Raw genomic sequence first — 18228 nt, 5'->3', positions numbered from 1 at the left:
ACTGACCCATTGGGTGGCTTGGGACAGTCCCATCAGTTGGTATAAGCCACCCCGTGGTGAGACAGTCATGCTTGTACCTCTGGTAGTTCAAGCTGGTGGGAACATGTTAGCTTAGCTTATGCCTTGTCATTATATCCTCTGTACCTGCATACTTTGTTAAGTGGAACTCACTAGATATACTACTAGATAGACGTCCAAATTGTCCATCTTAGGTTGTATTATTATGTTCTATTAGGTTGAACCACATGGAATTTTTCATTCCAATCATTTTTGACCTACAAAAGTAGCAATTTTATATGATTTAACTAATAGAAGATTTTTTTCTTGTTAGCTTTTTAATTCAGTGACTCTTGGCATTGGTTACCTCTCAAGCCTGTGGCCATCAACAAAAAGCCTCAAGTTTTTTGTTCCAAGGTATGCATTTTACCCTGTCTAGTTTGCTTTATTCAGTTCAATAGATGTTCTGTGTACTCATAAAATATTTTTATTGGCATTACAATGGATTGGCATATGAATGAATCTGATGTTGCCCCAGCTTAAAATAATTAGGTGTGAAATTAAAGGACAGCATAGACTTCTGTCATAATCGTTAGTGAGGGACTGTAGAGTACAGCTCTCAGTCATTGTTGTGTTTATTATAGTAACTGTAAAAATTTGTTTGGGTTTTCATACTGAAGAACTAAGTAGTTGTGGATCTGTGTGCACACATATACATAAACATGTATGCATATGAGCCTTAGAAAATAGAAATGAGACCAGTGATTCAATTTGCATGAAAATTAGAAGTCTGCTGAGAGCACAGGCAGCTCTTAAGCTTTTTAAAGAAGAATCTCGGTGTAGTTTACCATTACTTACCATGACCTCATGCTGACTCATACTTTAGTTATTGGTTGAATGCCTTGAGCCGTTAGTCTTAAGAAATGGTCTAGATGATTTCATAGTGTAGCGATCTATGCCATAAAATGGAAAGGGGGCAGAATGCATACTTTCACCTTCTAACTGGTGTGTATTTTCTCAGGGACTGGGAAAGCAGGGGGTTGTTATTATTTCTACATGGAATGGCCCTACCTTAGCAATCAGATATGACAATGGGGACATGCAGCACATAGTCCGTGTTTATGGATGTCTGCCACTGACAAGAGTGTACCCAGGGATGATGTTCTGCAAGTTGGGTGGCTTCCATGTTTTCTTCTGTGTTGTCTGTATGGAACCCCAGGCCTGTGTGCATTTCCCTGACAGTACCTTTGCTCTTGGTCAGTGATTTGCAGGTCTGAGAGGGAGCGGCCATACCCACATTACTTGAGAAGTTTTTTAGGGGCATTGTGAGGTACTGCAGAAGAATACAAGAGAGAATACAAGAATACAGAAGATTTTTGAGCTAGTCAAATGTGGTTTCAAATCCTAGATCCTCCTCCAAAGTAGATAATCTTTGCAGATTAATCTCTGAGCTGCCACTTCCTTATTTGAAAAATGGGATTAATGCTAGATGTAGGGTATTAGTAACTCATTGGAAGAGCATCTGTTTAACATGTGTAAAACCCTGGGTTTGATCCCCGTGTGCTCCATGGTCAGTCCTCTGTGCTCCTTGCATTGACCCCACTGTAGTTACCTCCCTCCCCTGCCATCTGGATGTTTTCCTTTCAGGATGCCATGTTGTGGTTGTATCTCACCTGACATTGGGCTCTCCCCCTGCTCCTTGGCTGGATGTACCCCTTTATCCCAGCATCTGAGGACTCTAGGCCACCGGGGTGTGTGTCCTTAAGCTGCCTCTCCCTCCTCACTTCCTGAGGGCCTGGCACACTTCTGGGGACTTCTGGGGACCATGAATTCATGGAAGCTGTTCACCTCTGCTGCTGTAGCAGAAAGCAGCCATGGGCTTCATGTCAACAAATCATGTGGCTGCGTTCCAGTAAAGCTATTTATAGATGCTAATATTTGAATTTCAAATAGTTATGTCTCCAAACTATTATTTTTAACCATTTTAAAATGCAAAAACCACCCTTAACTCCTGGGTCATGCAAAATCAGCAGTGGCCATGGCTATGGTTTGCCAGTACCTCCTATTACATCCTGAGTGATCCCATCCAACCCTTTGTCTTAATATACACAAATATGCTGATGAATGAATCTGTAGTAAAAAACAATATATAAGTATCGAAGGAGAAACTTTTTATAGTCTAGTTTTACATAACAAAACAAGAATACCTTACCAATTTAGAGTATAAATTGGAGCATCAGAGAACACAAAGGGGTGCTCAGAAATAACAAAACTTGTAAGATTCCAGCTTCCTTGGGAGAGTAAGTCAGTCAACTTGACATGGTCTCGTGATTTTAGCACTATTGGAAGGTGTTTGTGTTAAATCATGTCCCCTTCTTTCCCACCCTCAGCCAATTCATGTGTTGAAGTCCTAAGTCCTGGGATCACTGCAGATGGCTTTAGTTGATATGGTTTTTTCAAGAGGCAGTCATGTTCATTAGGTAGGCCCTAATCCAGTGACTGGGATTCTTACAAGAAGGAAAGATTTGGATAGACAAGCACAGGGAAACAGTAGCTATCTGCAAGCCAAGGAGAGAGACTTGGAAGAGATCTTTCCTTCCCGGCTCTCAGAAGCTTCCAATCCTGATGGCACCTTGCTTGGACTTCCAGCCTCCAGATCTATGAGATACCTAGTTTCTCTGGTCTAATCCACTCAGTTTGTGAAGGTTGTTATGGTAGCCTAGGATGCTAACACAGAGAGGGTCTTCTGCAGGATGTCTTGATCTGTGGATCTTCACTAACTTCCCTCTGTCACTCTTCTTGTGGCTCTGAGTTGTGCCCACTGTCCCAGGTTGCTACTAAAGGAGGTGAGATGGTTTATCAGCTTAGAGCTGCATTTATACTCCCTGCTGATATTTGAGACCCCCCCAGCTTCTTTGATCTCTGAAGTCCCGGCCAGTGCACGTCTCAGAGCAGTGTTCCCCAATATACCTTGTAAGATCTTAGCATATGAGAAAGCCTCTGAAAGTTCCATAATTAAGAAATGTTGTGACCTTTGTTTCTCAAACTTGATTTGACTGTGGAACCTGTGCGTGTGTGTGTGTGTGTGTGTGTGTGTGTGTGAGACAACAACATTTGGAATTGGTATAACAGAATATACTTTGAAAAATGCTAAATTAGAAACCTAGCTTATGTTCATTGATGCTTTTTTGACTCAGAAATTTATGGATACAATTATGGTTATTTTCACATGTCTTATTTCTATGTAGGTCTGATCCACAAGTATCCACTTTTTAAACTCAGCTATATTGAGGTACAAACAACATAAAATAAACTGCACATATTTAATTGTACAGTTTGTAAGTTTTGACATAGATGTGTACTTATGAGACCTTCATGCCATGAGAAAATAAATATACCCATCACCCAGAAGACATAAACATTTTCAATATGGTTGTACTTACAGCACTACATAATCATTTTAGTTGTGGTGGCTCTAGATGCTTGTCAAATAGATCACTCGGTTTTGTTCCTTCTTACCCTCCAAACAGTGGACGGGCACTTAGTACTTTTCTTATGTTGAATAGAATTTTAAATATTTTTAAAAATTCTTTTACTAGTACATTGTAGGTATACAACACAATTACACTTCTCATTGGGAATTGTACCTTTACATAATGCATCTTGGTTCTTATCTTTTCCCCCATTCCTAGCCCTCCCTTCACACCCTCCACCCTTCCCTATTTACAAAGCCTTTATTTCCTTTTTTTCCATTTCTCATCATTTTTCCTTTCCCTTCTTTCCTTTCCCCTGCCCCTCCCACTACCCCTACCCTTTTGGACCTTTTCTTCCTATTTTGCATTATCATTCTAATCAATGGTACATTTTAGGTATACAATATAATGACATTCATCATTGGAAATTTGCACCTTTACATAGTCTCTCTTGGTTCTTATTTTTCACCCTTGCCCAGCCCTCCCTTCAACCCCTCCATTCCTCCTTATTTACAAAGATTTTGTTCCTATTTTTCCATTTTCTCATATTAATCCCATTTCCTTCTATCCTTTTGCCTAGCCCTCCCACTGCCTTCCCCTTTGCCCCTTTTCTTCCTATTTCACATTACATTTAGTCCTTATTTACACTTTCAGCTTCTCACACCAGAGAAACTATTCGATATTTATTCATGTGAGTTCTATTTTTTTCACTTAAGAGTATCACCTCAATGTGCATCCACTTAGCTATAAATGTCTCTAATTTCTCATTTTTTATGGCTGAGTAGTACTCCATTTTATAAAAAAACCACATTTTCTTGATCCAGTCTCCAGTTGATGGGCATTTGGGCTGTTTCCAAGTTTTAGCTATCACAAACTGTGCTGCTATGAACATAGGTGCACATATATCACTGTGGTATGATTCTTTTAATTCTTTGGGGAAGATCCCCAGCAGTGGAATAGCAGGGTAAAATGGGACTTCCAGTCCTAGTTCTTTGAGGTATCTCCATACTGATTTCCACAGTGCTTGCACCAGTCTACACTCCCACCAGCAGTGGTGCAGGGTTCCTTTCTCCCCACAACCCCGCCAGCATTTGATATTGGTTGATTTCATGATAGCAGCCATTCTTTCTGGAGTGAAGTGGAATCTCAGTGTTGTTTTCATTTGCATCTCTCAAATGACCAGTGATGTTGAACATTTTTTCATGTATTTATTTGCTATTTCTACTTCTTTGTCTGAGAAATGTCTGTTCATTTCAGATGCCCATTTTTGGATTGGGTCTTTCAATTTGGGAGGTCTGATCTTTTTAAGTTCTTTATAGATTCGAGATAGTAGATCTTTGTCTGAGAAAGAGCAGGTGAAGATTTTTTCCCACATTGTGGGTTGTCTCTTCACACTGCTGGTGGTTTCTCTTGCTGTGCAGAAGCCTTTTAATAAGAAGAGATCCCACTTGTTGATTGTTTGTGCTAGTTCACAGGCAACTGAGGTTTTGTTCATAAAATCATTTCCTACACCGATGTCTTCAAGGGTTCTACCTAACCTCTGTTCCAACTGGTTCACAGTTTCTATTTTAATATTTAGCTCTTTAATCCATTTTGATTTTAGTTTAGTGCATGGTGAGAGATACAGGTCTAGTTTTAATCTTTGGCAAGTTGAAGCCCAATTTTTCCAGCACCATTTATTAAAGAGGCTATCTTTCCTCCAGTGAGGGTGTTTGGCTCCTTTGTTGAAGATGAGATGGCTGAGTGTGTCTGGCGTTGTTTCTGCATCTTCTAATCTGTTCCACTGGTCCTCAAGCCTATTTCTTTGCCAATACCATGCTGTTTTTATCACAGTAGCTTTGTAGTAGAGTTGCAGGTTGGGGATTGTGATACCCCCTGCCATGTCTCTGTTACCTAGAATTGCTTTTGCTATTCTGGGTCTCTTCTTGTTCCAAATGAATTTTTGGATTGTTTTCTCAAGGTCCATGAAGTATGCTTCTGGAATCTCAATTGGAATTGCATAAAATCTGTATAGCAGTTTTGGAAGTATGGCCATTTTCACTATATTAATCCTTCCTACCCAGGAGCAGGGGATGTCTGTCCATTTCCTGATATCATCTTCAGTCTCTCTTTTCAGAGTGCCATAGTTTTCAGAGAAGAGGACTTTGATTTCTTTCATTAGGATGATTCCTAGGTATTTCAGTTTTTTGGATGCTACTGTGAAAGGAATTATTTTCCCTATTTCTCTCTCAGTGAGTCTGTCATTGGTGTAGAGGAAAGCTATTGATTTTTTTTTTTTTGACCTTGTAACCAGCTACTTGACTGAATTTGGTTATTAAGTCTAGAAGACTTTTGATGGAATTCTTGGGGTCTTCTATATAGAGTATCATGTCATCTGCAAAGAATGACAATTTGACTTCTTCATTACCTATCTTTATTCCTTTTATTTCTTTCTCTTGTCTAATTGCTGCGGCTAATGTTTCCAGAACTATATTGAACAAGCGTGGTGATAGTGGACATCCTTGTCTTGTTCCTGGTTTTAGTGTGAAAGATTTCAGTTTTTGACCATTTAGTATGATATTGGCTGTTGGTTTTTCATAGATGGCTTGTATCAGTTTGAGGTGGAGACCATCTATTCTAATTTTTTGTAGGGATTTTATCATAAATGCATGTTGGATTTTGTCAAATGCTTTTTCTGAGTCTATGAAGAGAATCACATGGTTTTTGTCCTTGGCTCTATTGATATAGTGTATTACATTGATTGATTGGCATACATTGAAACATCCCTGCATCCCTGGGATGAATCCCACTTGATCAGGGTGTATGATCTTCTTGATGATCTTCTGCATTCTATTTGCCAGTATCTTATTAAGGATTTTTGCATCTATGTTCATTCGTGAGATTGGCCTATAGTTCTCTTTTTCAGTTGGGTCTTTTTCTGCTTTGGGGATCAAGGTGGTGCTTGCTTCCAGGAATGAATTGGGGAGTATTGCTTCCCTTTCAATTTCATTGAAGAGTTTAAACAGTAATGGCAGCAGTTCCTCTCTAAATGTCTTGTAGAATTCAGCAGTGAAGCCATCAGGGCCTGGGCTTTTCTTAGTTGATAAGTTTTTAATTACATTTTGAATTTCATTGGTTGATATTGGGTTGTTCAGAATTTTTAGGTCTTCTTCGTTCAACTTTGGTAATTCATATGTATCTAGGAATCTGTCCATTTCTTCTGTGTTGTCCATCTTATTGGCGTATAGGTTCTGGAAGTAGGTATTGATGATCGTCTGGATTTCTGCTGGGTCTGTTGTCATTTCACCCTTTTCATTCCTAATTGCATGGATTTGGGCCTTTTCTTTCCTTTTTCTGACAAGGTGGACTAAAGGTTTGTCAATTTTGTTGATTCTTTTGAAGAACCAACTCTTGGCTTCATTGATTTTTTGTATCATTCTCTTAGTCTCCATTGCATTGATTTCTGCTCTGATCTTTATAATTTCCTCCCTTGTATGAGCTCTGGGGTTGTCCTGCTCTTCTTTTTCTAGAAGCTTGAGGTTCAGCATCAGGTTGTTTAATTGGGCTCATTCTCTTTTCCTAATATGAGTATTCACTGCTATGAATTTCCCCCATAAGACTGCTTTCATTGTGTCCCATAGATTCCGATATGTTGTATTGTCATTGTCATTGAATTGAAGGAACTGTCTGATTTCTTCTTTAATTTCCTCTGTGACCCATTGGTTATTCAGAAGTGTGTTGTTCAATTTCCATGTGTTTATGACATCTTTTGAGTTTCTTTTGCTATGGATCTCCAATTTCATCGCACTATGGTCTGATAATATACAGGGGATAACTTCAATTCCTTTGCACTTACTTAAACATGTTCTATGTGTGAGTATGTGGTCTATTTTGGAGAATGACCCATGTGCAGCTGAGAAGAATGTGTATTCTGATTTTGTGGGGTGGAAGACTCTGTAAACATCTGTTAAGTTCATTTGTTCAAGAGTTCAGTGAGTTCTAGTATTTCATTACTTATTTTTTGTCTAGTTGATCTATCTATTTGTGACAGTGGGGTGTTGAGGTCCCCCACTACAATTGTATTAGTGCATATATGACTTTTCATGTCCATTAGTATTTGTTTTATATAGTTGGGTGCACTCGTGTTTGGTGCATAGATATTTGTGATTGTCATCTCTTCCTCTTGGATTCTTCCCTTTACAAGGATGTAGTGTCCTTCTGCATCTCTCTTAATCCGTGTTGGTTTGAAATCTACTTGATCTGCCAAGAGGATAGCTCCTCCTGCTTTTTTTCGGGTTCCTGTCACATGGAGTATTGTTTTCCACTCTTTAACTTTCAGTCTATGAGTTTCCTTTTGACTTAAGTGTGTTTCTTGTATGCAGCATATTGTTGAATTTTGCTTCTTGACCCCTTCTGCCAGTCTATTTCTTTTGATTGGTGAATTTAGACCATTAACATTGATGGTTATAACTGAAATGTATTGACTTGTTATTGCCATGACTTTTTCTTTTTGTTGGGTTCTCCCCCTTTACATTTAGTTTCTTGTCATGCCAGATGGGTTCATTCTGCTTTGCTTCCTGGGGTTGTGATCCTCAATGTCTCTTCCTAGGCTATTGTGTAAAATCTTTGGAGTGCTGGTTTGGTATTCAAGAAGTTCCTAAGGTGCTCTTGGTCATGAAAGTATCTTATTTCTCCATCAAGTTTGAAAAATAGTTTTGCAGGGTACATCAATCTGGGTTGGAGGTTGTTTTCTTTTAGGGCTTGGAATATGTCACTCCAAGCTCTTCTTGCCTTGATGGTTTGTGTTGAGAAGTCTGGTGTGATTCTGATGGGCTTTCCTTTGTATGTGATTTGTTTCTTTTCTCTGACTGCTTGTAGAACTTTGTTCTTCTGTTGTGTTTCTGGAATCTTAACAATTATATGCCTATGTGTAGATTTTTTTTGATCAAGGCTATTTGGAGTCCTATATGCCTCACTTATCTGTATGTCAAGCTCTTTTCCCCTGCTTGGGAAGTTTTCTGTCATTATTTCTGTGAAGAGATTTTTTTATGTCATCTGTACTCTCTCCTGTTTCTTCATTGCGCCCAATCAGTCTTATGTTATTCTTCTTTGGATCATCTAGCAGCTGCTGGATTGATTTCTCATGTTCCCTTATAATTTTGAAGCAATTTTTCTTTTCCTGGTCACTAATTGCAATCTTATCTTCTATATCTGAAATTCTGTCCTCACATTGGTTCATTCTGCTGTGTGGGCTTTCAATGGAGTTTTTCATGTCCTGGAAATCTATTTGCATCTGTTTTCTGGATTCCATTTGTTTCCTGTGTTGGGATTCCATCATGTTCCTGAGCTCCTCTCTAGATTTATTAATCATGTCTTGCACTAGGGGCACAATTTCTCCTGTTATCTGAGAAATTATTTCTGATTTCCTTTTTTCCAGATCCCCTTTTGTTGCCAGTTCAGTGGGTCCAGGTGGTTGAGTATCAGAGTGTTCCATCTCATTTCCCTTTGGGGTTGCTGTGGGTGATCTGGAAGTCTGGCTCTGAGACTTATTTACATGTTTTCTCATTTTGACTGGGGCAGGGGGCTGTTAGCGCCTTCACAGATTACCTCCTCTGAGCTGGGAGAGGTGGGACAGGGGCCGGGAGCAGTGGTAGGGATGGTGACCCAAAAGCCCTTTCCTGTGGGCTGGGAGCAGTGGGAGGGATGGTGGCCTGGAAGCCCCTTCCTCTGGACCAGGAGCAGTGGGATGGTGGCTCAGAAGCCCCTACCTCTGGGCCGGGAGCAGCGGGAGGGATGGTGACAGGGAAGCCCCTTCCTCTGGATCAGGAGCACTGGGACAGCGACTCAGAAGCCCCTACCTCTGGGCCAGGAGCAGCGGTACTCAGTACCTTGGTCTGGTCGTCTGGTGTCCTCTGAGTCTTTGTAGTGTGGAACCAGGTGGCTGCCTGTCTGCAGTGGGGTGATTCGGCGCCTTCTGAGCGACTCCAAAATTTTAAATATTAATGTTAAATGTTCTTTCATTTTATAGAATTTTTAAAAGTTAAAAAGTGAAAAGTAAAAAGTAGTTAAGAAGTATTGAAAGAGAGCAGTTTGATGGATTTAGATTTAGGTAGTATGAAGATACCCAAGTCCATTTTCATGGTTATGAAAACGCAAAATCTTATTTCATACATCTACAGTAAGGGTTAAAAACATCATGTACATAAAAGTACATAGCGCAAGGTGTGGCATAAGTAGACATTTAGTAAACAATTTCCTTTCCTTCCTGCTTCCTTAACCATGCCTGCCCCCCACCTCCCCACACCATGTGTTCAAATACTAGACAGATGGCTTTAGCTCACAGATAGGTCAAGAGTTGTCATGCTTGTAGGTAGGGGAGTGACCCAGATCCACATTTATTAGATTTATTAGATCATTTTATTTGATACCTCTCAGCTAATTGAATCATCTTGGTGTTTTGGTCAGCAGTTTAGATAGTAGTTTACTAGAAATTGGTGCAGGTAGATTATTCATAGCAGTGCATATGAATCAGTAAATGAAACTTGCCCAAATGTATCAGAAAACTTGTTTTATGTATTTAAATTTACTTGTAAAAGTCTCTTTTTTTTTTAGCAGATAGAAGACAGTTACACAGTATATCTCTTGAATTTACAAAATACAAGAATGATTTTGAGCTTATTTTTAATTAAAATTATTTAAATCCATTTGTACTCTTGGCACTTGTTTGTGCTCTTGAAAATTTTATACAAATACTGCCTAAATGTTTTATATATATTACTTATGTATAATAAAAAACATGTTTTTATTATACATATCCAAATATATTATTATACATGGTTGAAGGGACTGCACCATTTGTGGCTGACGTGAGCAAGGGGCAGGTGGCTCCAACATCGTTTTTGCTTGACCTCTCCTGAGCAGTTAACTCATGTGCCTTTCTCAGCTCCCCTGGCTGCTGGTGCAAAAGCAGCTGGAATGTTTTCCAAATATGAGCCCAAAGTCTTCCTTTTAGGGCTGTGCATATGAGAATTACATGGAGAATCTTCCCTTCAGCAGAAATGGAGAAGACCATCTTCTGAACTGTAATTCTGAGGCAGGTTAACTTTCAGACCACTAGCTCAGAGCAGGTGAGTAATGAAGATGACTTGGCATGGTAAACAACTTGACTACTTTCTCTTCTGTCTTTTTGCATCTGCTTAATGGCTAGCGTTCTCTAACTTCTTTCTGATGACTGACAGTAATTGGCTTCCATGCCAGTAATAACAGAAAGGTTTATTCTTTACCATTCATTGTTCTCAAATGTTCAGGTCTTGGGCTTGCATGTGAAGTTGATGTAGACTTAGTAAGCTTCTGTTTTCTTACCCAAATGACCCTTATGAGCACCTACTGCATGCAACCCATGGTGCTGTTTTTACATAGATTCTTTGGAGGTTATTATCAAGGCAACTGCTGAAAGTTTCAGAAATGTTGGCCTGGCTCAGGGCTTACTTATTGTGAATTTCACTCTTGAAGGGGGAATGGTGGATATTATCTGGTCAAGGAAGAACTTTTAGAACACTTAGCAAGTTCATGAATCAGGATTAAATACGCAGTAGAATATATAGAATTATAGAATATATCTATAATCTTTGTTTTAATTGTGAGGGATAAGGATGTTAGTGTGCATTGAAATCAGGACTTAATATCTCATTCCCCCGTATCTCCCAGTGAAACACTTGGTAAGTGCCTCTAATCCTTTACTGTCATCTTTATGATTCTTATTCATCTCTGGTTCTTTGATTAGACAGTGAGCCCCTGGGGGTCACATGCAGTGCCTTGATTCATCTTTGTTTTCCCAGGTCCCAGTAATGTTGACATTGCAGATCAAATATAGAATGCCAAGTTAAATCTGAATTTCAGATAAACAATAAAGTGTTAATTATAGTCATGACATATACGTGCATGAATTATTAAATTCAAATTTCAGGTAAGCACTGAATAATGCTTTAATATAAGCATGTTTCATGCAATATTCAGATTTAATTGGTCATCCTGTATTTTTATTTGCTAAATCAAGACAACTCTATACAATGTCCATTATTTAGGAACTATTTTTTTGATCCAAAATATTTATACTTTCATAATTTTTCTATAAGAAAAACACACCAAGGTATTCATGGGATTTGGTTTCTTCTATAAAGTACAGGATGGGAATTGCAAATAGGATTAATGAACATCCTTCACAAACAGTATTAGGGAAGACAGACCCATTTCATTTACAACAACTAGGCAGCCTTGACAGAATGTAGCCAGGACCTACTCATGCTGCTTGCCTTGTATGTGCCAGGAACTCATAATACAAATAACTTTGTTGTTGTTAGAATAATGGGCAGACATCTTGGGCGTTTGTGCATTTTAAGGAACAAAACAATTGTCTGGGATTCTGGAACTGTGGTTAAGAGTCAGGTTCTGCTCCCCTCCTGCCTTTGCTGGTTTTACTGAGGTTCTCAATACAGCACCCTAGTATTCCCCTTCATTCTGAGAGGGACAGGGCAGGCAGGACAGGAGTTTATCTGTTCAGCTAAAAGGTAATGGCCTCAGAATATTAGGGGACAATATGGGGTATTATAAGCCTCAGGATTTTTTTTTTTTGGAAGCCTCAGGTTTTTTATGGGGCCTGCAGATATGTATGTATGGACTGGTGTATGTACACACAGTGTAGCTAAATAAGCATGATGACTGGTGATATTGTCATTTGATAGGAGAAAGTGGAGCAGGTAGGGGGAAATCAGAGACTTGAGAGTGGGGACAGGACTGAGTCACACAGTGGTGTGGCCACTGAGAATAGTCAGGACCTCTGGTTCCTTTAGAGTGTATTGTTTTTTTTAAGGCCATCTTCCCATTCATAGAGTAAGACTGAAATATGTCTGTGCAGAAATGTTTTTGTGGAAATGTAAACAGCTCTGACCTTAAGTATTTTCAAGGGAGGACCATGCCCTTCTCTCAGCATGTACGTTTCCCTTACTAGGGCTATAAACAACTTCAGCCTAATGAATTGTATCACAAACATTCCAGCCAGTAATGAAGTGTATCGCAAACCTTTGTTCTGAGGGCAGCCAGGCTAGAGCTTCATGTGGTGGGGTGTGGCAGTTGGCTGTACCCTAGTAGGGAAAACAAAAAATAGAAAGCTTGTTGTCTATACTTCAGAACCTAGTCAATGCATGGTTAGTAAAAGCATCAATGGCAAATGGCTTTGGAAGTTGGAATCTCAGCCTTAATGAGGCCAATGGTGTCCAGAGAACCCATTATTTACAAAGAAAGGAATGTTTCCACTGGATCTAAAGCCATGTAGACCAGCAGATGCTGGGTATAAAACCTCCCCAGTAGCTTTTAGTACTCATGCCCAGGCCATCAGTACTGTGCCTGGCACTCTTGGAACCTTAGCTCCTTGGAAAATGGGATATTTGCTGTGGGTGACTCCAGGGAGCAGGGGTTGGTGCTGCTGAGCAGAAGCTTGCCCTCCGACATCGCTCTCCCCATGCTCCCAAACTGGCCTGTGCCAGGCTACTTCTGAGGTAGCACTCAGCCCTTATTAGTCATCTGCTTGATGACCTAGAATTTGCACTTAAGCTTTGGCTTTGTCCAGAGAAAATACTTCATTACTGAGGACATACTGAGAGTGTAGGACAGGCTGATTCCTAAAGTCTCATAAACCAAAATACCTTTGTTTCACAGGAAGCCTCAAAACTTCCTATTTTTCCAGTACCTTAGTTTAATATTATTTTCCATATCATAGTTTAATATTTTTCCAAGTGTTTTAGTTGGATTAACTTCCTGTATTTGTTTTTATTTTAAGTGTTTTCTTTGGTTAAAGTGTTAGTGAATGGAAGGAAAAAAATAAGGCAAGAGGAAAAGGTATAACATGAGAGAACAGGGTTTTGTTTTCAGCTCTGTTTTGCAGCAGTGGATAAGAACCTTAAATTTTCTATTCCCAGATTGTTTACCAACATGTGAAAACTCCATTTTGTAGTACAGCATGGCCTGCTATATTTGGTTAAACTGCCAAGCAAATTAGTTTTGTTTAGATAGGAACCCCACATATAGAATTTGAAGAGGCTGTTTTGTTACTTACAAACCTCACTTAAATAGCAGCTTTCTGGTACTCATTCTGTGTCTCTGTGAGGCCTAGCATCCTACTCACTTGCCATAGTGGTACTGACTTAAACAACAGAGTTTTGCACGGGTTAAGTACCAGAGGAATGCTAAATGTCAATATCAGGGATCTGTCAACAGAGTCTAGTTCCTATTAATAAAACACCCAAACTAAACCATACCACCAAGGAAAAGTATAATTTGGGGGCATATAATTGGTGGATTCTGAAAACAAAGTTTAATGAAAAGAGAAAACGTTTGTGTGTGTGTGTGTGTGTGTGTGTGTGTGTGTGTGTGATGCTAGGGGTTGATCCTAAGGCCTTTTGTGTGCTAAGCATGAACTCTACCACTGTGCTACACACCAAGTCTCTAAACTTTTTTAAAAAGTTGTGATAAGCAGGACATATTTGTAATGTGTAATGTCTATATTCCCTGGATGGAGCTGGTACATGTACACAGCACATCTTAATTCCCTTTTCCTACACTCCCCCTGCCTCCTTCCATCTCTTGGTCCCCTTTCTATTTGAGAAAGATCTGCCCCCACTCTCTACTAGCTATCTTTTATTTTGTTCTTTATTTATAATTTCAGTTTCTCAAATTAGAGAAAGCATGTGACAGTTAAGCTGTGTGTCTGGTTTATTTCATCTAACATTATGGTCTCAACTTTCCTACAAATTACTCAAGTTTATCTTTTTTATAGCAAAGTGTACTCCATTGTGTGTAAATACCATATTTTCTTTATCCATTCATCTGTTGATTGACATACAGGCCGCCCCTAAACTTTGTAATTTTAATCTTAACTCCCTAGTCTTGGAATTTACTCTTAAGTCAGGGAAACTTAACCCTAGGTATGACTTTTGTAGTATGACATAGAGGAAATTCACTTTAAGGAAAACTGTTCAATGTGGTAGGTGATTAGCTCGAAGGGTAAAACTGTTGATGGAGCTTTTGGGCTGAAAATGAAACCCACTGGAGGGGAGTGAGGGGCAGGTTTGGAAAGAGAAGAACTCTATGGAGATGATCCCTAACCGTGAGGCTTGGGCTAGGTAGGTTGGTGTTTAACTCTGTTGACCTAGGAGTTATGAGTGTTCAGATATTATCTGTACTAGTAAACTGTGACTTTGGACTTTTCAACTCTCTGGTCTTGTGTACTAATCTTTAAAATGAGGAGCTGTATTAAATGATCTCTAAAGTCTCTTCCAGTTAAAAAATTCTACTATGAATAGAATTCATTGTTAAAATATTAGCACTGCAGTCAGCCTCTTTAACATGAGAAACATTTTTAGGTTGGGCATCAGTGAAAGTTACTACTGCTTTAAACATTTTATAAAAAGTGAGAAATTATTAGTGCAAATTTTACACTCCCGTTAAATTATTTGCATTTGAGTGAATGAAAGAGAACTTTAAGTGACTATTGAGGTTTACCAAAGGGTGGAACTGAGAACTAATAATTCATAAATGCTAACTGGTTTAATAGGCCGTAGTCACTGCTGAATTTAAAAGTTTATACTCTGATTTTTGGTTTTGGTAGCCTCAAACCTAATCAAGAATAGATCCTATAAAATTGGCTTCTGCAGAAGAGGCTTGCTGCTCAAGGTAAAGATTTCAAACTCTGAGGCTTAAGTAATTTAATGCTTTGTTTTCCTGGAAGTTTCTACCAAACTGACGTTTCTAGTAGCTTCTTTGGAGAACTAGTTACTTTCTGTCTCAGAGTATTTACAGGAAAGACAGTTTCTCAAATCAGAATTTTTCTGGGTCACTGCAGGCAATGAGGGCTTTGAGCTATTAACATCTCTTAGGATTTGGTTCTCTCTGAGAGAAAGGAAAAGGAGATAACTTTTGCCCTTGCTAGAAAGTGAAGCTTATCTACCCTTACCTGTTTGCAGTTTAGACAAAGCAATAGTTTATTTATGTAAAGCAGAGTTTCCCCTGACAACAATAAGTAGCCACCTAGCCTGCTCCATTCTGCAGCAGAACACACAATGCATTCTGTGCCCTGGGGAGGCTCTTTTGGCTTCAGACTTGGTCTGAATAGTGAGGGAAGTGTAAAGGCACAAATGTGAGACTGGGTGAATGTCGTTATGATAACCATGTGTTCTTTTTGCAGACACAGAACGTGCACACCCTAGGCATGCCCACAGACACGCACACCTGAGTATCTGGGCTGGGAAAGGAGAAGGTCAGGGAACTGTGGACTTTTTGAGTTAATTACTGCAGAGTACTATCATTTTAGCTTCCCTGTGTTATTGGGAGGAAGTGGTAAATTCAATCACTTAGCCACTTAGAGGAAAATAAGTATAATGGTGGTTTGAACTCAGAAGTCAGTCCCTTTCCTACATTCGGAAAAAAAATATGGTAATTTGATTTGCCTACTTTTTTCCAAACCAGTTTTGCACAGGAAAGCCGACTTGGCACTGCCTGGTGAAAGTGCTGTGGACCGTTAGTCCCTTTGTGTGAAGTAGCCTATGGGTTGGTGGCCTGTGTCTGAGTATGGTTTTCATTTGTTTCCTTTAAGAGGAAAAGTCCTTATGTAAAGACTAAAAGCTGTGTGTTCTCCATTGAATAATTTACTTATTGTTTAAAAATAACTTCCTAGCTCTATTATTAGGCAGAAGACTTGTCTTCATCTCATGAAATATTTTTCTTTTTTGGTACCGGGGCTCGAACTCAGGACCTTGCACTTGTGAGGCAGGTGCTGGAACCACTGAGCTAAATCCTTGGCCCTTCATGAAGTATTTTAATATTTCAGTTTCAGGTTAACCAATGAGGTATTTTTTTGAGTTCCCCGAGAGACTTTTTGCAGTTCTACTTGTGTCTGTTTGTGTTGATGCCTTTCACTTTTGTTTGTGATGAAGAAGAAAATGAAGTAGGAAGACTTGGCCTTTTTGTTTTCATTTTTTTTTTTTTTGGTACCAGGGCTCGAACTTGGGACCTTGCGCTTGCGAGGCAGGCGCTGGAACCACTGAGCTAAATCCCCAGCCCATGTTTTCTTCATTTTTAAGCCCAGTGGGCTCATTATAAGGTACAGAGTAGAACCTCAAAATGGCTAATGTGGGTTCAGCCATGAGTAAATTGGTGTCACAAGCCTTTCTTTGAAGGTCAGGAGGAGAGCTGTTATGATAAGTGTTGTAGAAATGAGTGAAGATGAGAATGCAGCATCTTCAGACTCTGCGGCTAAGGCGGGCCATCCTGAGTCCCACTTAGAGCCAGAGGGGGAGGATGAGCCAGGACTGCCTGGGTGTGGAAACCAGTGGTCTCCAGTGAGCTTCCCAGCAGTCTGGTTAGCCTGGTGTCTAGGGTGTGCTGTCTTTTCTCACCTTTATTAGACGATGGGGAAACATCCCCAAAATAGGGAGGAATTCTTTTATAATTCCTATTTGTGCCATATCCAATTTACTCCCCTTCCCAACATTTAGGTTTTTTAAGCATAAATATGGTGGGAAATGGAGGTTATTCCTCTAGATGGGCTATACCAAGTGTTGGCTATATTGAGCAGAGTATGTCATGATCAGTGATTTGACTCTAGATGTCAGTGGTTTTAAGTGGTAGGGAATAGAAATCTTCCTTTCAGGATTTATGATGAGGTAGAGTTTCAGTAAACATGTGCTTTCTGAAAATGTGGAATGTGCAGGGAATTTACTGCAGAATTGGTTTATACATATGTAAGGAGATGTTTTCATCAGGACGTTAACATATGGCAGTTTTTAAGCATAGTGTGTTTTAAGCATAGTGGTATAACTGTCAGCTGCTTCATCAATAATAGATTCCTATTCTAGGTCATATTTTGTTTTCTTCTTACAGTCTAAGTAAACTCCATCTATCCAAACAAACCTTATCTGTCCAGGTATTTCTTAATTTGTGTACTAGAAACAAAACCTCCACACCCTGTGGCTGTCTCATCTAGGGGTCCTGGTCTTTGATGCCTCTGTGTTGTGCATTTTGTTAACAATGATTTGGGCCATAAATTTTACCTCCAAGCTTGTGGTTCTCTTTGCTCTGATACATGGATGTTCTGTTTATCAATCACAAAAAACCTATTCTTTAGAGTAGCATTTTATTTTAATAATTATGAAAACAAAATATGTTTATTGTCAGTGCATAGAAGTAGAAAGAAAAAAGTAAAAATCTCTTATCATTCAGAGATAAGCACAGTTACTATTTGGTACATGCTGTCATTAAAATTTAAACTTCATCTTTATTCTTTTAAAACATTATCTGTTATCAACACCTGTGTCCCACGGCAAACCCATGCCTTAATTGAACCATTCCTAAATTGTTGGCAGTGTACGTTCTTTTTCTTCTATCTTGTCATTAAATTATTGCATTGAAAATCATCATATTATAATTCTTGGGTACACCCAAGACTGTTTTCTTAGGATGGATTGTTAGAGTGCATTGTGAGATATGAGCTGAGCATATAGTTGTCCAGTACATGACTTTGGATGCCTACTATTTGAAATTGTTGTGGTGTGGAAATATTCCTTTCAAAATTTATGATAAAGCTGAGTTTCAGTTAGTGAAGACACACTTCCTGAGTGTGTGATTGTGCAAAGAGCTGACTGCATATGGGTCTTTGTGTGTGCAAGGAGGTGCCTTCCTTCACTTGGCCATTAGATATGCATGAACACATATGTCAAGAATTGCGAAG

The 18228-nt window shown here is 39.3% G+C and overlaps 1 protein-coding gene across 6 annotated transcripts in view; it reads left to right on the top strand.

Moving 5' to 3' along the window:
* Mfhas1 (multifunctional ROCO family signaling regulator 1) overlaps positions 1 to 18228 on the top strand; it is a 91865-nt gene that overhangs the window by 26065 nt on the left and 47572 nt on the right. Inside the window, exon 2 of one of the 6 annotated variants that reach the window (XM_087217225.1) lies at positions 332 to 4331. The exons of the other annotated variants lie outside the window; for them this stretch is intronic. Coding sequence (XP_087073351.1) covers positions 332 to 339 — 8 coding nt within the window. The 3' untranslated portion in view covers positions 340 to 4331. Of the gene's footprint in view, positions 1 to 331; positions 4332 to 18228 lie in introns of those variants that run through there. 6 annotated transcript variants of the gene reach the window in all.

The sequence above is a fragment of the Heterocephalus glaber genome, unplaced genomic scaffold (genome assembly GCF_053883595.1).
Source record: "Heterocephalus glaber isolate CG9 unplaced genomic scaffold, H.glaber_assembly_v1.0 deba00001461, whole genome shotgun sequence".
NCBI classification, from domain to species: Eukaryota; Metazoa; Chordata; class Mammalia; order Rodentia; family Bathyergidae; genus Heterocephalus; species Heterocephalus glaber.
The sequence above is the reverse complement of the archived record's forward strand: the minus strand, read 5'-3'. Positions and strand labels throughout refer to the sequence as shown.